The sequence below is a fragment of the Rhinatrema bivittatum genome, chromosome 3, assembly GCF_901001135.1.
Source record: "Rhinatrema bivittatum chromosome 3, aRhiBiv1.1, whole genome shotgun sequence".
Classification (NCBI taxonomy): Eukaryota; Metazoa; Chordata; class Amphibia; order Gymnophiona; family Rhinatrematidae; genus Rhinatrema; species Rhinatrema bivittatum.
Window position 1 is genome coordinate 393,577,134 of NC_042617.1, and position 21,708 is coordinate 393,598,841.

Consider the following 21,708-nt stretch of genomic DNA (forward strand, 5'->3'; position numbering starts at 1 on the left):
CCCCACAAGCTGGCCAAAAGTTCCTGGAGGTCCAGCGGGGGTCAGGGAGCGATTTCCCGCCGCGAATCATTTTCGTACGGAAAATGGCGCCGGCAGGAGATCGACTGCAGGAGGTCGTTCAGCGAGGGTTCCGGCGCCTCGCTGAACGACCTCCTGCAGTCGATCTCCTGCCGGCGCCATTTTCCGTACGAAAACGATTCGCGGCGGGAAATCGCTCCCTGACCCCCGCTGGACCTCCAGGAACTTTTGGCCAGCTTGTGGGGGGCCTCCTGACCCCCACGAGACTTGCCAAAAGTCCAGCGGGGGTCCGGAAGGACCTCCTGCCGTCCAATCTTTTTCGTCTATGGCCGCCGCCATTTTTCGGCGCCATTTTGGAAAATGGTGCCGGCTGAAGACGACAAGATTCAGGAGCAGGAGCCCGTTCCGGACCGCTGCCGTTCCGGACCGCCGCTGGACCCGCAGGTTATTTAAGTTATTTGGGGGGGGGTTCGGGAGGGTGGGGGATTTAATTTAAAGGGTCGGGGGTGGGTTTTAGGGGGTTTTAGTGTGCCGGCTCACGATTCTAACGATTTATAACGATAAATCGTTAGAATCTGTATTGTATTGTGTTCCATAACGGTTTAAGACGATATTAAAATTATCGGACGATAATTTTAATCGTCCTAAAACGATTCACATCCCTAATGCATATACTACCGTGGCCTCAACAAAATCACTCAGAAGGATCATTACCTGCTGCCTTTAATATCAGAACTTTTTGACAGGCTTCAAGGAGTCAAGATTTTTACTAAATTGGACCTTAGAGGAGCCTACAATTTAGTGAAGATACGCCGGGGTGATGAATGGAAAACAGCTTTTAACACCCGCGACGGCCACTTTAAGTATTTAGTTATGCCGTTTGGCTTCTGCAAAGCCCCGCAGTTTTTCAAAACATGATGAACGAAATCTTCAGAGACATGCTGTACACCTACGTAGTGGTATATCTGGACGACATTTTGGTTTTCTCTCAAAACCTTCAAAGTCACCACTTAGACATCACAAATGTCTTACAACGCTTAAGGGACAACTAGTTATATGCTAAACTGGAGAAGTGCTCCTTTCACCAGGAGTCAGTTCCCTTCTTGAGCTACGTGGTTTCTAGTCAAGGGTTCCAGATGGATCCGAAAAAGACTAACAGCATTCAAAATTGGCCCCAACCCACAACCCTCAAGGCCCTTTGAAGATTTCTGGGGTTCACCAATTACTACAGATCGTTCATGAAGAACTACTCTACGCTAACCGCGCCACTCACAGCTATGACCCAGAAGGGAGCCAACCCTTCAGTGGTCCCCTGAAGCCGTGAGAGCTTAGGCTTTACTGTTACTGAACCCCAATTATTGCTTCCTGTGCCCCTTTCTAGGGAGTCACGTTCCTTTGCCACTACCACACTCGTGGACACTGGGTCGAGTGGCAATTTTATTCTGGACGACATCGTCACACTACTCCAGATCCCACTTCAACCTCTGGAAGTACCTCTCCGCATCTCATCAATCCAGGGAGAGCACCTCCCTGCACGCATTACTCATCACACCGTGGTCTTCCGCCTTAACGTGGGAACCCTCCATGAAGAGGAAATTTCACTGTACGTTTTGAAGCGTTCCACACATCCGGTAATCCTAGGACTTCCCTGGCTTCAAGTACATGGACCCCACTTCGACTGGCAATCCCTGCAGTTAATTCAGTGGGGACCCCAGTGCCAGAACTGCTGTCTGTGACAGGTGTTTCCAGCGGTTACCGTTCTGAACTCTACAACCCTTACTGGGTTACCTGCTCCATATTCTGACTTCAAAGATGTGTTCTCCAAACAAAAGGCTGACATCCTACCTCCACTCTGAGAGTTCAATTGTCCCATTGAGCTCCTACCAGGTACCACACCTCCCAAGGGCAGAACTTACCCTCTCTCGCTACCGGAGACCAAAGCAATGTCTGAGTACATTAAAGAGAATCTGGATAAAGGATTCATAAGACCCTCTGATTCCTCGGCAGGAGCCGGATTCTTCTTCGTGAAGAAGAATGGCAATTTACATCCTTGCATTGATTACCATGGGCTAAATGCCTTGATTCACAAGGATCGTTACCCTCTGTCACTCATTAGTGAACTATTTGATCGCCTACAAGGAACCCAGATCTTTACAAGTTAAATCTCCGAGGCGCATACAATCTTGTACGGATGCAGCCAGAGGATATCTGGAAGACCACTTTCAATTCGAGGGACAGCCACTACGAGTACGTAGTAATGCCTTTTGGACTTTTTAATGCCCCTGCGGTCTTTCGGTGTTTGATGAATGAGATCTTCTGGGACCTACTATACTCATTTGTTGTGGTATATCTAGATGATATACTGATCTTTTCCAAAGACCTGAAGTCCCACCGCTCACATGTTCAAACAGTCCTCCAACGCCTCAGAGACAATCGTCTCTATGCAAAATTAGAGAAGTGTATCTTCGAAAAGACTTGTTTCCCATTTCTAGGCTACATTATCTGCAATCGTGGTTTTACCATGGACCCTGAGAAACTCCAAGGAATTCGAGATTGGCCCCAGCCAGTAGGCCTCTGCGCCTTACAAAGATTCCTTGGATTTGCAAATTATTACAGGAACTTCATCGCTAATTTCTCCACTCTAGCTGCACCACTCACAGCCATGATTAGGAAAGGAACCTTCAAGTTTGGAGCCCCAAGGCTCAATCTGCTTTCCACACCTTGAAAGAGGCCTTCTGCACCAGACCCTGTCTACGTCACCCAGATCCTAACTGTCCCTTCGTCGTTGAGGTTGACGAGGTGTTGGAAAAGGGGTGGTCCTGAGCCAATATTCCTCCAAGGGAGTCCTAGTACCCTGCTCCTTCTACTCACAAAAGTTTTCTCCCACAGAGCAAAACTACACGATTGGGGACTGTGAACTCTTAGCCGTGAAATTGGCCCTTCAGGAATGGCGCCCCTGGTTAGAAGGAGCACAGCATAAGTTCACGATCTTTACAGATCACAAGAACCTCAAACGCTTAAAGGAAGCCCAGCTATTGAACCCCAGACAGGCCCGCTACCGTCCAGCAGCAAAGAACACCCGAGTGGATGCTCTCTTGAGCCAGAAGATATGCCCGAAACCCCTAGACACATGATCGACCCAGCTTGCATAACCCTTGCAGTTTCCAACACAGTACCAGCCAGCAAGACGGTGGCCCCAGACCATCTTGGAGAGCGTGTCCTCCGCTGGGCCCATGGCTCGAAGTTGGCCAGCCATCCTGGCTGGGCTCGTACCCTTGAGATGTTAAAAAGACACTACTGGTGGCCTAGCATGGTTAAAGACTCCCACAGTTATGTGGACTCCTGCCCCATCTGTGCACAGCAAAATCCTCTGGCTGGCCACCCTTGGGGACTCCTCCAATCTCTTCCGGCTCCCACTGAACCCTGGTCAAGCATCTCTACTGACTTCATCTTCGATCCGCCCCCATCAAAGGGCAACATGGTCATTTGGGTTATTATCGACTGCTTTTCAAAAATGGCCTACTTCGTTCCACTACAGAGCCTCCCTTCGGCTCCTGAATTGGCAAAACTCTTCCTGAATAATGTATTCCGCTTACATGGACTTCCCAAAGAGATCATTTCTGATCATGCGCCACAATTTTCTGCCAAGTACTGGAAGTCCCTATGTAAAAAGTTTGATATTACCCTGAATCTGACTTCTTCCTACCACCCGCAAGCGAATGGCCAGGCCAAGATGACTAACCACTCCCTGAAGACACTCCTAAGATCTTACGTCAATGATCAGCAGGATAATTGGCCCGACCTTTTGTCATGGGCTGAGTTATCCCACAATACCCACTTCGTGTCTGCCACTGACGTCTCTCCCTTCTCCATAGTTTTTGGTTGCCAGCCACGCCTGCCTCTACCAGTACCGCTTTCTGTACCCTCGTCTGCAGCTCAGTCTGCAGCACAGATGATCCACCGTCTCTGGAGCCATGTCAAGGAAAGACTGTGTCAGGCTGCTGAGAGAGCCAAATGCTTCACGGACGCTCATCGTTGCACTGCACCCTTGTTCCAACCCAGCCAGAAGGTCTGGCTGAGCACTAAACACATCAGACTACTTCTTCCTTCCCAACATCTGGCTCCCAGATTCATCGGACCATTTCCAATCATCCGACGCATTGGCGCGGTTACCTACCAGCTGCAACTTCCCACCTCCATGGGAATCCACAACACGTTCCATTGTCTCAGTTAAAGCCATTCGTCTTGTCCTGGCCCTGTCGAAGACCTACTGAGCCTACACAACTCACTGCCGAACCTGAGGACATGCTTCAAGTAAAAGAGGTCCTGGATGTCCGGTGCTATAGAGGCCATTGGGAATACCTCCTGTCGTGGGAGGGCTTCGGGCCAGAGGAGAACTCCTGGGAGCCCTCCCACCACATCTACAACAAGGACCTCCTCGCTGAGTTCCACCGGACCCATCCTGAGAAGCCCTGGCTGTTAAGGGGGAGGCCTAGAAGGGGGTACCTTTGTGCTTCTAGGCCGTGCTGGTGCCACGACTGGGCCTGCTCACCTGGCGTGACCGTCTACCAGCTCCTCTCTCAATCCCAGATCTGCTCGACCGCGGCGTCCACGAGCATCCCCAGGCCCATCGGGGCCTTCCACCTTGTAACGTTCCTCGCGCCGGGGCTTGGCGTCCTGCTTGGTGTCGGCCCTGCCCCCTAGTACACGCGCGTGGAACTCTGGTGAACAAAGGGCCAAGCACAGGAAACCCTCGGGCAGCGCCCGATTCTGACATCACCTGAGCCCTGTATAAATGCAGGGCTCAGACACTAGCTCATTGCCTTGGCAATCGGGTCATACACTCCGGTATTCTCTAGTTTGCCTGTTCCAGTGCCTCCTGTTCCAGCACCTCCAGCGTCTCCTGTATCTCCTGTTCCAGCGTCTCCTGTTCCTTCGTCTCTCCATTCCTTTTTAGTACCCTTTGGACTGATCTCACGGTACTGACCTTTGCTTGCTCTTGACCTCGTCTGACTGCTGCCTGGACCCAACCTCTGTCTGTTCATTGACCATGTCTGACCGCTGCCTGGAACCGACTTCTGCCTGTCCACTGACCTCGTCTGACCGCTGCCTGGAACCGACCTCTGCCTGCCCTCTGACCTTGTTTGATGCTGCCTGGAACTTGACCTTTGCCTGATCTGACTACTCCCGGATTGACTACAGGTACTTACCCCTGCTTCGGCTGACCATTCTGGACTGATACCCTGGCCTTGATCTTCACTATCCACTTGGACACTCTCTTCTGGTCTCCTGTGACATTCTTGCTTGGACATCGACCACGCACCCTTGTTCGTGGTGGGCACTCCTCTGCACTTCCTCTCTAGGAGACCCTGCGAGGCCCACCTAAGACCAGATGGCCCAGGTAACCAAGGGCTCAACCTGAGGGAACCCCGGGTTGCTATTGGCGAAGCTCCAGATAGCCTCTGTCTCCCACTGTGCTCCGCCTCCTGGTGGCAGGTGCTCTCTGGTTCTGACCAGAGGGCCGTACCAATCCTGCACCAGGGCAAGGGTCCACCTCCAGCGCAACACTGTTTAGTTAACAGAGCCTACCCTGGAGTAGGTCTCGAGATGCAGGATCAGCTTGCAGTTGAAGCTTTCCTCAAAGGCCTCAAAAATCAGCGGGCAGTCAATGAAGTCATGAATTGGGGACCCTATGACCCTAGGGGAATGCCAGGGCTTAGATGAAGCATATGAACATAATTTCCAGGTGTCCATGGGACAAGAGGCTGAAGGAAGAAGCAATACCCAAAGAGCTTCCTGAGCAGACACTTGCCCAAATGAAGAGGGATAGCCCAGTGAGCAGTATAGCTTGGCTGCCTGAAGGATGCAGACTCCTGTAGTGGAACAGGTTGCCGAACAAAGACAACTGCTGAAGACCATTAACCGGTTCTGTAACAAATATTGATTTGTTTGTTTTTTAATTTGTATTATTTAGATGACTAATTTTTATATTGCAATTTTAATAATGTTTTTATTGTATGTATTGATTGTGATTGCTGTTCAAGGAAATTGTGTATGTGAAAATGTAAACCATTTTGATTTGTGCTAAGCAGTATAGAAATTAAATCAATAAATAAATTAATAAATAGATTGGAACAGCTGGCCCTGAAGATTGAAGGACCCAAAGCTGCAGTCTCCAGGCATGAAGATTCATCTGCCAACATCACACCTTTGACAGGAGGGCGAGGACAGAGGAATTCCTCTAACATCCAAGAGACCAGGGGTGGACTTCTGTTCTTGTACTCCTAGCCCTGCTTCAGTAAGTGAAGGCTCCTGTTTTCAGTGAAGTAAAGAGGGACATTGGAAGAGAGAGTGCTGCTGTTCATCTAGCCCTTCAAGAATTGGGGCGCCAGTGGAACAGGTGATCCCCGAGCCAAGCAGCCAGGAAAAAGAAAGAAGTACCATGAACCCAGCTGTAAAATCATCCTCTGCCATGGGTTGGCTGACCTGAAAAGGACCCATTATACAAGTACCAATTATTATTAATGGTATGCAGACAGAAGCTATTCTGGACACAGGAGCAGAAGCAACAATTGTCTCAGAAGAGTTGTACCATCAGATTCCACAGCAATGGCATTTTTGGCTGCATGGGGCAGCGGTGGTGAGCTGGTTCAGCAGCATCAGGTGAGTGAGCCGGCTTGCGGGGATGGGTGAGCGAGCGGCAAATGTAACACCCCTTGACCATGCACTACAGCTGCCAAAAACAAACCTTTCTTAATTTTTATATTTTTTTGGAGTCAGCTAGCCTGCATGCTAGAAGAGAAATCATTCACTACTCTGCTCTCGTGTTCTTCGCACAAACTAATTGCCCCAAGCAATAGAGTGAGCTCCTCCCCCCAACATCACCTAACCTGCCCAAGGAGTTACATACAGCAGGCAGCAAAGAAACATCTTGCTAGCATCAGAACCCAGGCAACAGTCAACGCAAGAGGAACAGCCTGCTGCTAGGAATGCCAGCATCAGAAGGAGCTAAGCCTGGCCGTGGTCCCCAGAACCTCTTTAGCCTCTCCTCCCAAGCTAAATATCAGCTAGATAGCAGCAGGAAACCAGGTAAAGCCAAAAAGAGCTGCAGCTTAACAGATCTCCCAAAACAAAATTCTTTGAATTAACAAACAGGCTCCAGTGGCTGTCTAGCCTAATGCTCAACGCGAAAATCAGCAAAAGAAGAGGCTGGTGGGCAGGCCAGACCACCTTTAAACTGTGTTTACCAGCCAACCTCTCAGCCTCTGCCCCCTCCCTTACTTCAGAGGTGGACACCTTCCCCCTCCTTAGCTGTGGATGGGTCAGCTCGTTAACATCAGGAGAAGTTAGTTAACTAAGCCCATAAACTGAGGTATGGTCTTTGGGGTTCTGTGATGGGACACTAGCCCATGGGTTTCACTATAAACTTGTTAGTTGTACATCAGTAGTGAGAACTTCTACTGAAGAAAAGAACAATGCAAGTGCAATACCTTGAAGTAAATGGATTCCAGAATCCTAGTAAAATATGGCTTCACAAGGAGAAGAACTTGCTGAAAAATGTGATTGAATTATTTGATGATATAAATAAAATAATAGATTGGGGAGGGAGATGTGGGCAGAGAAGGAGATCAGAGAGGTACAGTAAATGTGGCTCATCTGGATTTCAAAAGGCCTTTAACATTGCTCCACATAGAAAACTACTGAGAAATTTAGAAGTTTGGGAGTATGTGCAAATATTCTAAATTGAGAGAGAAATTGGTTAAGCAATAGAGATGTGAATCAGAACCGGAATCGGTTCCGATTCACATCGTGAATTGTTTTTCGTGCGGTCCGATCGGGTTTTTTTTTATCGGCTGCACCCGAGCCGATAAACAAAAAACCCACCCGACCCTTTAAAACACATCCCTTAGCTTCCCCCACCTTCCCGACCCCCCCCCCCCAAACTTTTTAAAAATACCTGTGATCCAGTGGAGTCCCGGAAGCGATCTCCTGCTCTCTGGCCGTCGGCTGCCACTAATAAAAATGGCACCGATGGCCCTTTGCCCTTACCATGTGACAGGGTATCCGTGCCAGGCGTAACTTGTGCAACAAAGGCAGGGGGGGTTTAGGTAGGGCTGGGGGGTGGGTTAGGTAGGGGAAGGGAGGGGAAGGTGCGGGGGGGGGGGGGGGGAGGAAGGAAAGTTCCCTCTGAGGCCGCTCAGAAATCGGAGCGGCCTTGGAGGGAACAGAGGCAGCTGCGCGGCTCGGCGCGTGCAGGCTGCCGATTTAGCACAGCCTTGCACGCGCCGATCCTGGATTTTAACAGATACGTGCATATCTATTAAAATCCCGTGTACTCTTGTTTGCTCCTGATGCATATTACCTGTCTTCTCTTTTCTTACACCCTTTCTCGTGAAGTCCGTTCAACATGCAAGGCACTCTTATATGTGCCCTTCTCCTCCACTGCCAAATTTTCTGCCACTGCCACTGCCAAGTTTTCACCCTAATGTGCCATATGCCTATAATAAATTTCCTGAACTGGTGTGTCATGCTTCCTTTCTGGCCATATTCAAATCCAGTCTAAAAATGTACCCTTTCAATTATGCTTTGAAATGCTAAGCTCTTCACTTCCATAAACTCATTTGTCATGTATGTTTGTTTTGACTAGATTGTAAGCTCCATGGAGCAAGAACTGTCTCTTATGCGTAGCTGTACAGTGCTGTGTATGTCTAGAAGCATTTAAGAAATGATAAATAGTCGTCATAGTATTAGTAGTAGTAAAAGAACATTGCTAAGATGGAGACCATTCAAATGAAGGCTATCAAAATGGTGCATGAGCTCTATTATAAGTTTTAGATGGATAGGTTTAATGAGCTCAAGATGTATTCTCATCAGAAAAGGAGAAAACTTGAAGATAATTAGTAGGCTTCACATAAGGTACCAGAAGGTACTGTTTTCCACAGAATGAAATCAAGGACAGGGGGCCATCATATGGAGGTTAAGGGAGGGTCACTAATAAAGAAGATGAGAATATACTTTCACTGAGAGGGTGGTAGAAAGTATTGCAAGTACTCAATAGAGGTGGGGGGGGGGGGGATAACAAAATAACAGAGCTCAAGAGTGCTAGTTGCAGCCTCAATGGGATCTTAGCGACAGCGGGAGGGAGGTAGAAGACCACAGATCAAATAGAATCTGTGGCAGGACATTATTTTATTTATTTATTTATAGCTTTTTTATACTGACATTCGTTTGCACATCACATCGGTTTACAAAGAACAGGTATAAACACATGGAAGATTAGCATGTGAAAAAGAAATTACATCTCAACATTAAAACGCAAAATTACATTAGGCAACTAGATGGGTAGATCAAATTATCATTATCTGCTGACATATTCTACCCATGTACAGCTTGTTTTGTGGTATAATTATGTTTTAGTTTATTTGATGTTTCTAAGTACTATCCCCTAGGTTCATCAAAATATAGTTATTAATGCATTTATAAATTTTAGAATTACTGCATCATGCATTAACTTACTACTTTGCATCAGTAGTATGAGAGAAAGAGAGAGAGAGAAAGCACCTCTGGGAAAGGTCTCTTAGTGTGCAACTATTTATATCTCTATAGGAAGGCCATCTAATAGGTCGAGGTGAGATGTTGGTGAGGGTTTAGGGGCCAGTTTTGCATGTAGAGTGAGACGTATGAACTGCTCAGTCTTTCTGAGACTGTCCTCACTACAAATGATGTCAAATCTTCATCAAGGTGAACTGTGTTGTTCATACGTCTCACTCTACATGCGAAACTGGCCCCTAAACCGTAAACCGCCACTACCACCTTACCTCAACCTATTAGATGGCCCTCCTATAGAGATAAAAATACTTCACTACTATGAGGGCCATGTAGATAATCTCTCTCTCTCTCTCTGCCAAAATTTGTAACAGATTGCATGCATTTAATGCGTTAACGCCATAATGCATTTTGATGAATGACCCTATATGTTAGGTGTTATACGCATTGCATTTTACGTTCCTTTTATACTTAGCAGTGGGCTTATTATTTCGGATTGGTGGATAAATAAGATAATTTTTCTACATACTGGATCTCCAGGAGGCCCAGGCAGTCCTGGTTTTCCATCTCTTCCTGGAATCCCCTAGAATCAGGAAGAACATTATATTTTACATTACAGAAACAAACAGGAAAATACTATTAAAATACTCTTTTCTAAAGAACTGTTACTTACATCAATACCTGGAGCACCTGGAGCTCCTGGTAATCCAGAGGGACCTCTAGGACCCTAAAATAAAGAATACTGAATATTAGGGATGTGAATCGTTTTAGGACGATTAAAATTATCGTCCGATAATTTTAATATCGTCTTAAACCGTTATGGAACACAATACAATACAGATTCTAACGATTTATCGTTATAAATCGTTAGAATCGTGAGCCGGCACACTAAAACCCCCTAAAACCCACCCCCGACCCTTTAAATTAAATCCCCCACCCTCCCGAACCCCCCCCAAATAACTTAAATAACCTGCGGGTCCAGCGGCGGTCCGGAACGGCAGCGGTCCGGAACGGGCTCCTGCTCCTGCATCTTGTCGTCTTCGGCCGGCGCCATTTTCCAAAATGGCGCCGAAAAATGGCAGCGGCCATAGACGAAAAAGATTGGACGGCAGGAGGTCCTTCCGGACCCCCGCTGGACTTTTGGCAAGTCTCGTGGGGGTCAGGAGGCCCCCCACAAGCTGGCCAAAAGTTCCTGGAGGTCCAGCGGGGGTCAGGGAGCGATTTCCCGCCGCGAATCGTTTTCGTACGGAAAATGGCGCCGGCAGGAGATCGACTGCAGGAGGTCGTTCAGCGAGGGTTCCGGCGCCTCGCTGAACGACCTCCTGCAGTCGATCTCCTGCCGGCGCCATTTTCCGTACGGAAAATGGCGCCGGCCATACGCGTATGGCCGGCGCCATTTTCCGTACGAAAACGATTCGCGGCGGGAAATCGCTCCCTGACCCCCGCTGGACCTCCAGGAACTTTTGGCCAGCTTGTGGGGGGCCTCCTGACCCCCACGAGACTTGCCAAAAGTCCAGCGGGGGTCCGGAAGGACCTCCTGCCGTCCAATCTTTTTCGTCTATGGCCGCCGCCATTTTTCGGCGCCATTTTGGAAAATGGCGCCGGCCGAAGACGACAAGATGCAGGAGCAGGAGCCCGTTCCGGACCGCTGCCGTTCCGGACCGCCGCTGGACCCGCAGGTTATTTAAGTTATTTGGGGGTGGGGGATTTAATTTAAAGGGTTGGGGGTGGGTTTTAGGGGGTTTTAATGTGCCGGTTTTTCGATTTTTCGATTTTTTAACGATTTTTCACGATATTTTACCCCCCCAAACGGCAACAATACGATTCCCTCCCCCTCCCAGCCGAAATCGATCGTTAAGACGATCGAGGACACGATTCACATCCCTACTGAATATGATAAAAGTCATTTCCAGCTAGGTACCTGATAAGCATGTTCAAGTTGAATCCAGTTTTCCACATTTTTTTCATAGATAATTTACCTGAATACCTTGTTCTCCAGGTGGACCTCTGGGACCCTGTGAATTCCAAACCAAATGCCAGGAAATTATAAAGTGTCTTTAGAATACGATGCTTTAAAATACCGAACAACTATATAAATAGGATTATTACATTTTAATTTAGGCTTTCAGTAGCAGATCAATGATAAAGAATGAGTTACTGTCTTCCAGTGACAGTCTGACTTACAGGAGGGCCTTCAGTTCCTATTCCTTGTAGTCCCATTTCTCCTGGGGATCCCTGAACACCTGGGAATCCTCTTTCACCCTATCAAGGTCAGATATATGTATGTCAGTATACTTGTCATCAGAAGAAATACAGCTCATCTATTCATCCAACAATATTAACATGAGAACATAAGAAGGTCCATTGAACCCAGAATCTTGTCTCAGATGGTAGCCAATCTAGGTTGCCAATACCCAGCAGATCCCATAAAGTAGATGTATTTCCTGTTACACACTTCCAGGGATAGCAATAGCTTTCTTTAGTCTACCTGGCTAATAATGTTTCATGGACTTTTTCTTCAGGAATTTGGCCAAACCTCTCTATAACCCCGTTATGCTAGTTGTCTTGACCATGTCCTCTGGCAACAGATTCCACAGCTTGATTGTGTGCTGAGTGAAAAAGGACTTTCTACAATTTGTTTTGAATCTGCTGGTTGTCATTTTCATGTAGTGTCCTTTTGTTTGAATATTATTTGAAAGAATAAATAACTGTCCTTTACTGTTTTTACCATTCCACCCCACTCGTGACTTTTTCATTTTCTCTCTCAGCCATCTCATATCCAAGCTGAAAAGCCATAACATGTGTAGCCTCTCATCACAGGGGAGCCATTCCATTTCATCATTTTTGTTGCCCTTCCTGAACTTTTTCTATTTCCCACTATGTCTTTTTTCAGATGGAATGAACAGAGCTGCACACAATTGTAAAGGTGCACTATGACATAGAGGCAATATAATATTTTCTGTTATGTTCTCCTTCCTTGTCAGATCATTCCTTACATTCTATTTGCTTTTTTGATGACCACTGCACACTGAGCTGAGGATTTCACTGTATACCTTAGGCCCTCGTGGACCGGCAGCTCCAGGAATACCAGTTGGACCCTAAAAAAAGAAATTATGTCACAAAATAAGTTTTGCAAATCTAAAAAAAAAACCTGTCACTGAATTTTAATGACAGATACGTATGGTTTTGGGATATCTACCATTTCTAAAATAAAGCAGCTGTTTGAAATGTCTTTTTAATGCATTACAAAAATTTCGGATAAATCTGGAACATTGCAGGCAACTTATGTGGCAGCTAAGACAGTAACTTTCAAACCAGTATGCGGGTGCTCATTGGCATGCGTATGTTGGCCTGTGCCCACAGACACAGCTATTTTATAACATAAAAGCGAATATGCGTGCATGTGATAAAAAAGCCCCGTCACACGCACATGCGCCAGATTTTAAGTGGACACATGCATGGTCATTCAAATCCCACTTCTACTGTGTAAATCAGGGGATTTCAAAAGGGATGCGTGCCAACGCTATTCCCAGTTTTACCTATTTGTCTCCAGTTCACTCAGTTAAGAGACAGCTCCTCCAAACCCCACTGGCTTCACAGCCTCCACTCCCCCCAATTAACCCCCTACTCTTTAAATCTTGCAGATCTTTATTTTTGAACTTACGTGTCATCCATAGCAGAAGTAAAGTTATGCGTCACGGGATCTTGGCGCGCGCTGGGTTGCGTAAGTATTTTTATGCGCACCTCTCAGCCTCATGCCCTAAAACACCCAGGCCTCACCCAGACCCCGCCCCTTTTTGACAACGTTTGCGATTCGCGCGCTGCAGGAGATACGCGCTTATACAGGCGGCTTTCAGAATCCTCTCAGAGCGCACAAGTCCAACTTATTCACACATCCCTTCAATAAGGCACATGCTGGGCTTTTAAAATTCCCCTTTATGCATTTAAATGGCTTTCAAAATTCACCTTTTTAAAACTGATATGAGAGGTACAAGGATTGTTATGGACTCTATGTGATGGCTTTGACATGTACTTTGGACTTTTTTTTTGTTGATACAGTTGTGTTCCTGGATAACGTTAACCTTAACAGGCTATATTTAAAAGAATATGGCTAGATAAGTGGCAATTTTAACCAGATTAACACAAGGTACAATATGTCTTCTTATCCCTACATTAGGCTATTTACTGCATGTAAAACAGCATTTATTGCATGGGAAATGTCCTAACGCGGCTTAGTGAATGAGCCGTATAGCTTATTATGTTTCAAAGTTATCCAGCTACATATAAAAAGATCACTTTATTCATGGGTATTCAGAGGGACATTTAGCCTGTTGAATATTCCTGATAATTTATCTAGCTGAGTTTAGCCAGATAGGTTATCCGTTATCCAGGTTTTTAAATATTGGCCTCTTAGTGTATGTTTTTTATTCTATCAAATCGAAAATCAATGCCCCATTAATATCTTTCATCCACATATTCAATACTCACTATATATGCTCAAAAAATGAGTCATACAATGATCTAAATAATTTCACAATGGGCTCCGGAGTCTCCTCTGACTCCCAGTGCCAGCATTTACAACAGGAAAAATAATTTTTTGAAAGGACAGAGGAAGGGTTTCATATATTAGAGTGTTAAACCCCCATGGGTGAACTCATCAACCAAACCTCCTCCATCCAATATTTTAATCAATTATCACATACACCATAGGTGAAACTGCATATTTTTCTTTTACATATTTTTTGTGCCAAAAATTATTAAAAAAGCATGCTTATAAATCAATGTCCCGACTAATCTGGTATGATTGAAAAAGCCCGACGCAGCCGCGTTTCTGGTCTAAAACAGGACCTTTCTTCAGGGGATGTTCTCCTGTACAATAATCTGTCGGTGTACCAAAATAACTGTGGGAAATCCAAGCAAAATGTGTACAATTTCTTCCAGGCACGATTAGCGCTCCTCCGCCATTAAACGCTATTAACTAACAGATCCTGCTTTTAACCTTAGTGTACGGATGGCTCAAGGGCCAATCCCAACGTTCGCTGCTGTGACATCGTGATGTGCAACTCAAATTAATGAAACCCAATCAAGCGCCTCATTCAAACCCTGAGGAGTTTGTGTCTTGAAGGTGAATATCCAAAATGCTTCCCGTCTATTAAGCAAACCTTCCCTGTCTTAATAGAAGGTTTTAATAGAAGGACATCATGCGTGTGGACAATGTTCCCATTGTGTGAATAGTATAGATGGATGTGTTTGGAAGGAACCATCTACAGGGTATCAAGTTTATCGTAAGCACAACACTACATGCAATTCGGATCATGTGATTTATGTCATTATTTGCCCTTGCCCTCGTGTATATGTCGGTTGGACTACCCATAAGATTAGAATAAGATTGAATGAGCACAAATCCAAACTTAATACATCTACATTGACAGCACCAATAGTGACTCATGGCGTGCAGCATGGTCACATTTACAGTGAATTGAAATGGACCGTGATTGATCACGTACCACTGTCGACAAGAGGGGGAGACCAGGAAGGTTTGCTTAATAGACGGGAAGCATTTTGGATATTCACCTTGAAGACGCAAGCTCCTCAGGGTTTGAATGAGGCGCTTGATTGGGTTTCATTAATTTGAGTTGCACGTCACAACGTCACAGAAGCAAACGTTGGGATTGGCCCTTGAGCCATCCGTACACTAAGGTTAAAAGCAGGATCTGTTAGTTAGTAGCGTTTAATGGCGGAGGAGCGCTAATCGCGCCTGGAAGAAATTGTACATATTTCGCTTGGATTACCCACAGTTATTTTGGTACACCGACGGATTACTGTACAGGAGAACATCCCCTGAAGAAAGGTTCTGTTTTGGACCAGAAATGCGGCTGCATCGGGTTTTTTCAATCATACCAGATAAGTCGGGACATTGATTTATAAGCATGCTTTTTTAATAATTTTTGGCACAAAAAATATTTAAAAGAAAAATATGCAGTTTCACCTATGGTGTATGTGATAATTGATTAAAATATTGGATGGAGGAGGTTTGGTTGATGATTATGCATAGAATGAGTTCACCCATGGGGGTTTAACACTCTAATATATGAAACCCTTCTTCTGTCCTTTCAAAAATTTTTTTTCCTGTTGTAAATGCTGGTACTGGGAGTCAGAGGAGATTCCGGAGCCCATTGTGAAATTATTTAGATCATTGTATGACTCATTTTTTGAGCATATATAGTATGAATATGTGGATGAAAGATATTAATGGGGCACTGATTTTCAATTTGATAGTATAGTACAAATTCCTCATAAACTTTGGTGCTTTTGAGTTTTGGTATCTCATGTTTTTTATTCTAAGCACAAAAGGGTAAAAGTTACAAATGACTATAGAAAATAAAAAACTTGAGAAGTCTTACCTGTATACCAGGTAGACCTATTCCTGGAGGTCCCGTCTCTCCTTTTGCACCAGGAGATCCAGGAAGTCCTTCAATCCCACCATGGTCTCCCTGTGGAGAAACAACACTGATTTTCAAAAGTGACTTGCCTGAAGGAATAGTGAATGTGCAAGATTTTTTCCATGATTAGGTCAAAATGTCAGATACTTCATACTCTATGTAGATATTAATAAATGCAATGTTTGTAGGCAATTTTTAGAATGAGTAAATATGTACAAAAAGGGAAATTTTGATTTTATGAACAGTCAGATGAATATTCTGCAAAGGAGATATATTATCAAAAATATATGCCATTAATGTAATAGGGAGAATATTAATACTTAATATTGAAATGATCTGAAATGACGACTTCCATAGCATTTCATCTGCTTTAAAAAATAATAAAAGGAATAGGAGTTTGCAAATACAACAAAAAAAGAAAAATTTGCCAGTTTGTTCCTACTCCAACAAATTCCTCCATTAAATTTTATGGTGAAACCATTTGCAGAAGTAGCCATTATGAGGTCAATATGTAAAGCAATTCTCTGGCTAACTTTTGCAGTTACCTGGAGAAAACATGGCAATTATATTTTTCCCCTCATTCTACAGCCAAATAAAATTTAGGGCCTCATTTTCTAAAGTATTGCAGGCCTGCGATACTTTAGGGAATGAGGGGCGGGGGGCTGAAATGGGGGGCGGGCCTGAGCTAGCCATCGCGGTGCAATCGCTGCCGGTTTCGCACCCAATCGCACCACCATAGAAGGTGTAGCTATGGGGCACGAACTCGGACGCGAAAAGGGCCTTACCTTTTCGTCGTCGGCGGCGTCTTCGCGGAGTTGGCCCCGGTGACGCCCCGACTCCTCCTCTTCCGAGGCCGACTCCACCCCCATTTTGGTATTGCACGCGATAAGGGATGTTTCGCAGACGAAACGTCCCTTATCGTGTGCGATCCGGGTGGAAAATGAGGCCCTTAGTTAGATAAAAAGCATTCTGGGGATGTTACTAACATTTTTCTCCCTAGTACTAATATTTAGTACTAACCAGATAAATTTACCTGGCTAACTCTGGTCGGAAAAATTGCTGCTCTAAAATTAGGAGGAGAACTAAAAACATTAAAGAAAAAATTAGTATGCCAAGTAGGTTATGATCCTGCCCAATCTCTTACCTTAAAAAAAGTCATTGTCCAAATTCCCACCCCAATTTCCACCCCCACTCCATAACCTCCCCAAATGGTCCCCCTGGGCTGAATAATAAGGGCAACTGAGATAACAGCTTCTGGCAATTTAGTATTAATTTATTCACTTCACTCTGGGTGAAAAGATCAATGACTGGTACCTTCACTGTTGTCATTGAAGGCACCAATCCCCATTGAGAAATGCTTTAAAATAAGAGGATAACTTTAAATCATGCATGAGCTCGCCCATATACACAGCTATATGGACATGCAAGCATGGATATGAATTTTATATTGTGTGCACAAATACTCACACACTATATAAAATGCGCATAAATCTACCCAACATGTTCACTTATCGAAAAATACATGGCAAGTATTTTAAACATAGCTGCATAAGTTTTGACTTATCTGGCTAAGTGACGACAAATATCCCATTAAGTAGCACTGTGGTGAATTATCCAACTAAGTAGAGCTGCTTAAAAGTTATCCGGCTAAGGGGGTCATTGTAAAAGTCTTATCGCGTGCGATAAGCCTCTATCGCATGCGAAAAGTCCCTTTTTGCGTGCAATAGCATGCTGGGGGCGGAGTCGGGGCGGCGAGGGGGTGGACCCGGTGATGTCTTTGCTGGTGGAAATAAGGTTAGTAACCTTATCATCGCCAGTAGCGCGCCAAATAGCACCACCTTTCACAGTGGTGCTATTCGGTGTGAAAGCTGGTAGCGAAGACCGCGGTGGTGTGAAACCTGCCAGCTTTCGCAGGCCCACACCCCTTCGCCCCCCTGCTCCCCGTTTTCTCAGGAATCATCATTCTGCGATAGAATGATGAATCCAGGCCTAAGTAAGATAGCCAGCTAAGTTGAAAAAAGTGCTACTTAGTTGGATAAGTAAGATAGATAGATAATAGCATTTGAAGATTTATCCGGCTATCTTTCTTAACTGAATTAGTTGCGTTTTTAAGACTTATCCAGATAACTGCTGCTATTTAGCTGTTTAAGCCCAAACTTGTGCAGTGTGTGGTTTTTACATATGCAAGCATGTCTGCATGAATATGTACTCGTATTTTATAACCTACTCATATTGGGATAGATTTTTAAAGTTATGCGCGGGCATAGATTTGTTTGTGCAACCCGGCGCGAACAAATCCAAGCCTGATTTTATAACATGAGCGCGCTGCCACGTGCATGTTATAAAATCCAGGGTTGGCACGCACAGGGGAGTGCACAATTGTGCAACCTGCGTGCGCTGAGCCGAGCAGCCTCAGAGGGAACTTTTTTCCTGGCCCCCCCACATTCCCCTCCCTTCCCCTACCTAACCCACCCCCCAGCCCTAACTAAATCCCCCCCCCTCCCACCTTTGTTAAGAAAGTTATGCCTGCCCGAGGCAGGCATAACTTGCATGCGCCGGCAGGCTGCTGGCATGCCATTTCCTGGCCCGGGGCCTGGTTTGGAGGTCTCAGCCATGCCCCCGGAATGCCCCCGGGCTGGCACCACACCCATGGCCCCACCCCCATAATGCCCCGAATGCCATGCCATCCCCGACATGCCCCCGACACGCCCCCAAGCAAAGCCCCAGGACTTACTCGCATACCAGGGCTTTGCACGCGCCGGCGGCCTATGTAACATAGGCGCGCCGGTGCACAAATCCCCTGCACATGTAAATCCAGCTGGATTTACACACGCAGAGCTTTTAAAATCTGCTCCATTGTATCCAAGAAGGTTATAAAATACTACAGCAACTTTGTGCGCACCAAGCTTTGAAAGTTATCCTCTAAATATTCAACCCAGCGGCCTCATTTGAGGGTTTGTAGGGGTTAGTCATTTGGCAAACACTTGTTTTTAAGATGGGGCTCAGCACCCGTTATGTATGCTAGGCTTTTTTTCTCAAACACGTAATGAGTGGCAAAGTTGCCCAGGTAACTTTATCTCAGTTACTTTATCCAAGTATACAGAGTGGAAAACTTACCTGACCAAAGTTAGCTGTTTAACTTTAATCAGCTAACTTCCTGCTTGTTGCATCACTGAATATTGATCTTTATTTGCATATTTTTTTTACAAATGTGAAAAAATTGAGTTTTTACATTTTCACTTTTGCTGCAAAAATTGTTGAATATCTTTATTAATGATACTGAAATGGTTGACATACAGAAGAATGTCAGGTGGACCATCCTACTTTGGGTTGAGTGGAACAATTTTGCATAGAATACCCTTTCAGAAATAAGAAAATCTACTAAACTGTCCATGAATGTAAAATATGTGTTTTATAATAAGTTAAGACTTGCAAGGGCTAGTACCTTTTGCTATCAGGGAGGATTTGAGACAACAGCTTGTGCCTTCTTATGCATGTGTATATGAGCATGTGAAAATCTACTCCTGCAACATGCGCTCACATGTAAAAAACCACATAAAAATACATATTGCACTTATGCGGATAAGTTTTGATTTATCCGGCTAAGAAGTGATTAAAGCAGATAAGTTTCAAAAACAATTTATTCAGCTAAGTCAGATAGCCGGATAAGATTATAAAGCACTACATATTTGGCTAAGGGGATCATTTTCAAAAGCGATCGCGTGCAAAAAGGGACTTTTTGCGTGCGATCACTAAATGTGGGCGGCGTCAAGACCAGAAGAGGAGGAGTCGGGGAGGCACTGGGGTGGACGCTGTGAAGATGTCACTGATGGTGAAAGGTAAGCTTCCTTATCGCTGCCAGTTTCGCGCCGAATATCTACACCTTTTATGGTGTTGTTATTTGGCGCGACGCCGGCAGCGATCGCACCGCGGAGGTGCGATCGCTGCTGGCTATCGCAGGACCGCCCCCTGCTTTGCCCCCCGCCCCCCTGCACCGCACGATTCACACCACCATGGTGTTTTAGTAAATCTAGGCCTTAGTCAGATAGATGGATACATAGCGCTTTTTAGATTTAATCATCTATCTGACCTAGCTGAATAAGTAGCTATTTAACATTTAATCAGCTAAGTAGCAGCTTTGCTACTATTTAGCCAGGCAAATCAGAATTTGTCCAGAGAAGTGCCGCTTTCAAGACTTAGCCGGTAAATCAGAATTTATCCGGATAAGTAACACTCAACTGCTATACTCGTGTATTTTTACAACTGACTTAAAAAATATACATGTGGAGATTTCATCTGCATAATTTACCCAAATTTACCTCCTGTAAGTCTGGTTTTTTGCATGCAAATTGGGAGACTTTCTTACATGTGTGTGGCAATGAAATTACCTGTTTTACCAATTAGTTTACCAGTTCGCCCAGTCCATTTGCAGGTCATGGAGACCCTCTTGGCTCTTCAGCCTCAACTCCCCCCATTTCACACAGACCTTCCACTCAGTCGGTATTTAACTTTTAAGACGATTATTATCACTTGCTCCAGATACAGAGCAGGAGTAAGTTGCCAAATCTACATGCGTAAATCACTTCTAAAATAGCAACTTACAGTGTAAATGTTTGCCTCATCTGGGAATGCCCCTGGTTTTCCCCTTTGTTACATATGCATGTATTTATTCACAAGTTCATGCTATTCACACATGTATATGTTAAGTTTTACGTGCACAACTTTGAAAATTCATTTTTATGGTTAGTACTCGCATGTTTGTCTTGTCAGGACCACTCCCCTTGTTGTACTAGCCTTGAGCTTCTCTTGCTATATGTGTGGTAGAAATCAAATCTTCCGTAACAAGAGACGCTGAACCCAACACGTCTTAACCTATAGTAGAAGTACATTTCTTAACCTATAGTAGAAGTACATTTATTTAAATAAGTGTCCCTATCCACGTAAAGAAGTGATTGAGCTAACAGAATTATTCTAGTTAAGATAGTAAAGCACCTTTTCTACTTGAAACTTCTCGGTAATTTGAGGATAAAGTGTCAGAGTTATTCTTGCAAAACTTCAGGTTGCGGAGGTATGCAGCACATATAAAAACATAAATCAGTGTAGACTATGTAGACATTGTTACACTACTGCATGTTTATCCGTAGTATGAAATATAAAATTAACTTATACTCTGTCAGCATTTCTAACTGATTAAACATGTTGAAACAGCTGTCTAAGCATTTTATGCATGTTTATTTATGAGCTTATGTTTTACAATGTAACATTTTATTACCACTGTAAATCATAATTGAAACATCAATCAGGTGCCTTCATAACCTTGTGAAAATGATCTGATATGAAGGTATTGGAAATATTTTCTTTGATTTTGTGGTATTCTTTATATTGGGGAGAGGGAATTTTTAAAGTTGTTTGTGCACATAAAACCTGTTTGGTTTTTTTGGTGTGTAAATGGCCTTTTGAAAATTGCCTGTTGGTGTGAATGACAGTATGTGCAAAAGAAATTTCATGCATACTTTTATGCACACACATTCCAGGGGTGGAGCTGGGGTGGGAAACCATTTACATGTACATTTTTGTTTTTCAGAAAGTATGTGTGTACTTAATGTGTGCGTGTAAATTGCCACCCTTTCCCTGCCCTCCTGGGGCTTTTCAAAGTGCACATATGCATAAGTCCACTGAGAATTCAGGCTAATGTACATGC

General features: G+C 44.8%; 1 protein-coding gene across 5 annotated transcripts in view; it reads right to left on the reverse strand.

The window, feature by feature from the left end:
* The window catches only part of COL19A1 (collagen type XIX alpha 1 chain), a 1,176,857-nt gene that overhangs the window by 322,448 nt on the left and 832,701 nt on the right, over positions 1-21,708 (reverse strand). For all 5 annotated transcript variants that reach the window (XM_029595659.1, XM_029595658.1, XM_029595657.1 and 2 more), the window contains 6 exons: positions 15,969-16,058; positions 12,618-12,662; positions 11,749-11,826; positions 11,544-11,579; positions 10,238-10,291; positions 10,094-10,147 (listed from right to left, as the gene is read on the reverse strand). In XM_029595659.1, the coding sequence (XP_029451519.1) occupies positions 10,094-10,147; positions 10,238-10,291; positions 11,544-11,579; positions 11,749-11,826; positions 12,618-12,662; positions 15,969-16,058 (357 nt within the window). The remainder of the gene's footprint in view (positions 1-10,093; positions 10,148-10,237; positions 10,292-11,543; positions 11,580-11,748; positions 11,827-12,617; positions 12,663-15,968; positions 16,059-21,708) is intronic.